This window comes from Pagrus major, chromosome 12 (genome assembly GCF_040436345.1).
Source record: "Pagrus major chromosome 12, Pma_NU_1.0".
In the NCBI taxonomy this organism is placed as follows: Eukaryota; Metazoa; Chordata; class Actinopteri; order Spariformes; family Sparidae; genus Pagrus; species Pagrus major.
The window spans coordinates 13,531,637-13,535,520 of NC_133226.1; the positions used below are offsets into that span (position 1 = coordinate 13,531,637).

General features: G+C 46.3%; 1 protein-coding gene across 1 annotated transcript; it reads left to right on the forward strand.

The window, feature by feature from the left end:
* Positions 1–692: 692 nt before the first annotated feature.
* On the forward strand, positions 693–2,104 carry nrarpa (NOTCH regulated ankyrin repeat protein a). Its single transcript, XM_073478385.1, has 2 exons — positions 693–757; positions 976–2,104. The coding sequence occupies exon 2, from the start codon at positions 1,475–1,477 to the stop codon at positions 1,811–1,813; it is 339 nt and encodes a 112-aa protein (XP_073334486.1). The 5' UTR covers positions 693–757; positions 976–1,474; the 3' UTR covers positions 1,814–2,104.
* The last annotated feature ends 1,780 nt before the right edge of the window (positions 2,105–3,884 follow it).

Consider the following 3,884-nt stretch of genomic DNA (forward strand, 5'->3'; position numbering starts at 1 on the left):
TCATTTGGAAATCTTAATAAACCGTTTTGACTTATAGTTGCGGAGCCAGGTCTTTTTAAGGGGCGAAATCAGGAGTGATTGAAATGAGAGCTTCCACCTGTTGTGAGAATCAAAGCAGTGTAAAGCCCTCTAGCCACTTTTAACACTGCGTAGAATGATCTTATCCACAAGAGGACACGTACTTTTTGTTTTAAATGAAATGGCATTTTGATTTTTTATTTCAGCAGACGTTTTGTTTCCTATAAATGAAATCCTCTGGTGCTCTTCTCGCCGTCAATGACAACTTTGATCTCGAGTTACTGTTGATGTTAATCCAGCAGATGATCCTCCACATCAGCAGTTTACAGCCCTGGCAGCACCGCGCCTCTCTGGCTCTCAGTCCGCTTCCTGTGGTCTGCCGGCTACAGGAGATCGGACCCAGACCTCACCGTGATGCTGCTGCGGACGGCTTGTTTAATATTTCTGCCACAACATTTGGCTCCCCCCTCGGAAGACCACTCCCCCTCCCTGCAGTCTCACACAGCCCTGATCCCTCCCCCTCGCCGAGCCGGCAGCCTATAACCTCCCCGGGTTTCCGCCCATTCCTCCACAGTTGATTCTTTGGGATGGTATTGTCATGCAAATAAAGGACGCGTAAAATATTCCCCCAGAGCGCAGCGCAGGGCAGAGACTCACACGGACCGCGCGGAGGACACAGACCGGGGCCACGGTGGATTTGTATCGTTTTCATCGCTACGGACCCGTCCATCTGTCACAGGTAAGTCTCTAATCTGCAGCAGGATGACATTTCCAGACATGTTAAGTGGCTAAAAATCAAGCAGTGTGTCCGTGCGTAAAACGTGTGCGCACGGAGGTCTCCTCTCTCTCGCTCCTGGATGTGGCGGAATGTGGGGGTCTCTCCCGCAGTCTGTTGGTGTTGGTGAGGATTCGGGATTCATGCGGACTTCTCTTGTTTTTTTTTGTTGTCTTTCCCAGACACCCTGGCCACATGAGCACCGACGTATAGCCAGGACGCGTAGCCGGGAAACAGGTCGGACCGTTTAAGGAGAACCTGTGGAGGAGGCTGCCCTGTGGAGATAGTGGTCATACTTCCAGTTTCCCCCAAGTGAAGTCGGAGGTGTCTCTCTTCTCCATCCCCTGCCAGAGGCTACCTGCTGCTGCTACGGAGAGGGAGCTACGTCTAGAGACCCCTGGATCGCTTGAGAGCATTTTAGGATCTCTCAAATATTAACATTATTGCACACCACGTGTGTTATTTCCTCTCTTGTCCTTTTTGGGATATATACAGTGCTCCTTTTTTTTTTTTCTCCCCTCCTGTTGTAGTACTTTAAAGTGCCTTTTTAACTGGTTGTAATCCAGTGTAACTGTGGCATTGTCACCAGAGCAGAGACGCTCAACAGGGAGAAGACGATCATTATCAGCTTTAGAGTCCAGGCAGGATTACTGGTTCCCCACCCTCCAGCGAGCTGCAACCATGAGCCAGGCGGATGTGTCGACTTGCTCCGCGCCGCAGAGGGTTTTCCAGGAGGCGGTGAAGAAGGGCAACACCAAGGAGCTGCACTCGTTGCTGCAGAACATGACAAACTGCGAGTTCAACGTCAACTCCTTCGGGCCGGAAGGACAGACGGCCCTGCACCAGTCCGTCATTGACGGCAACCTGGAGCTGGTAAAACTGCTGGTGAAGTTTGGCGCAGACATCCGGCTGGCCAACAGGGAAGGGTGGAGCGCTTTACACATCGCCGCCTTCGGGGGCCACCAAGACATTGTGCTATACCTCATCACCAAGGCCAAGTACTCCTCTGGCGCCCGGTGATCTGTCTCTGCTGTCAGGTAAAAACAAGAGAACAACAAAACAACAACAAGTGGAAAATAAAAAGTGCAACACACGGGAAAGCCAGGACAAACTGCCATTATCAACATAGTTGTGCCAAATTCTACACAGAAAAGGAAATAACACAGTAATCTTCCCTCACTGTAAACCAAACGGGGCCCTCTGTGCACTCCCGAGTGAAGCACCGCATGGTTCACACACGCACGCACGCACGCACACACACAGACACACACACAGCGCTTCAACACGAGTGTTTAACATACACACACACACACACACACACACACACACACACACACACACACACACACACACACACACACACACACAAAATAAGAAAACGCCATTTCGGTGAGTTTTGTTGGTACTAAAGCTTTCCTCTTGAATGTGTATCCTAGATCTTGTCGTCCACTATAAAAGAAGCCAGTGTCTGTGTATCACATGTGTGTGTTTGGACTCCAAGAGCGCAGATGGCCCAGTTTTTTTTCTCCCTCCTCCTCCTCCTCCTCTCACATCTCCCCAGCATACAGTTGAATAGTCTCTTTGTGGGGGGGTGGGGGGGTTGCAGCAGCAGATCTGACCTGTTGCTCCTCATTGTTCGACCCTTTTTTAAGTTATTTTATATGAAAACACGGCACTTGATGCTGCATGGCTGCATGCTGGAATATCTGAAAGGGAAGACGCGTGAACAAGAGAAGAAGGGTTGCCCTCTGTTGGCTACCAGAGGTCTGTTTTCTTTAATTCATTCATCTTTTTTTTTTTATTTTAAACTCAAAGAGCGGCATTATGGCTATCCAACACGCTTTCAGATGTGTAATCATTATGTAACAGCAATCGAGCCCATCGTTGTTGTGAAGTACTGTACACAATAGCTTTACTTTTTTTGTTTGTTTGTTTTTTTTTTGTTTGAAGAGTCAGTAGCTGACCGGGGCTCTGCCGATCTTGCCATGCTGGCGTCCAACTCGTTAAAGCCGGCGCGACCACTTTCTGCCCAGTGGTCACTGTGTTATTATAAATAAAGAGAAAAAAGAAAAAGAAAGAAAAGAAAAGAAACCGCTGCTTTCGCTTTGTATCAAAAAAGTAAAAAAAAAAAACATTTGGAATTCACTTTATAATCTCCTTTCAGTATTTTATTAACATCCTAGTCATCACTGTGAAAGCAGGCTGGGTTTTTTTTATTCTTTTATTTATGAAGGTACATTGAGAAGATGCATTTTTTTTTTTTTTTTTTTGATATGTTGTGGTTCTTCTTTTAAAAAAATCTATGAGTGTAAGAATATCTAGGGTGACTCAAGCTGCTTCAGACTCGTAGTATAAACTGTCCCGTGTGGAGGTAGACCTGCCCCCCTCCCCTTCCCAGAAGCCCCTCTGTTGACCCCCTCTCCTCCTCCTCCTCCCATTAAAAGGACTTTGTTTGGTTGCCTTTTGCCAGCTACCTCGACTATAAAGTATTCTCAAGTTGTTCAGCACTCTCTCTCTTTCTCTCTCTCTCTCTCTCTTTCTCTCTCTCTCTCTCTCTCTCCTCTGCCACGTTGTTTGGAGTCTGGAGAGATTTTCACAATTTCTCTGTGATCATCCGCATGCCAGTATGTTTATTATTATTATTGTTATTATTATTATTATTATTTTCTTTAGCCATGATGGACTTCAATTCAGAAGATGCAATGATCCCCAATTCATGCATCCTCCTCCTCAGTTCGGGACAGTTTATTCTACACTACAACCAAACCAATTCTGACAAGCAAAGCATCGTTTTGCCTTTTTTTTTTTTTTTTTTCCCTCTGCAAGGGAGTTTCTCTCTTTCTCTTCCTCTGTCTCTCTCTCACTGCCATTGTTTTCCCTATAAACCTCCACATTTGCCTCTCTCTTTCTTCTATTCTTTTGTTTTTCTATATTTTTTCAGTCATACAAAAAAAAAAGTGGAATTGTATCGCATGACTTATAAATGCAGGGAGTTTTATTGCACAAAAATGCGGAGCCTTGTGCGCCCCCAGTGTTCGTACGGGGTATCTGCAGGAGCCAAGGCTTTGGAATAGTTACGACTACTACTGAG

Bases quoted from the DNA above. Each gene is read 5' to 3' on its own strand.
- nrarpa (XM_073478385.1), top strand. From the start codon at position 1,475: ATGAGCCAGGCGGATGTGTCGACTTGCTCCGCGCCGCAGAGGGTTTTC.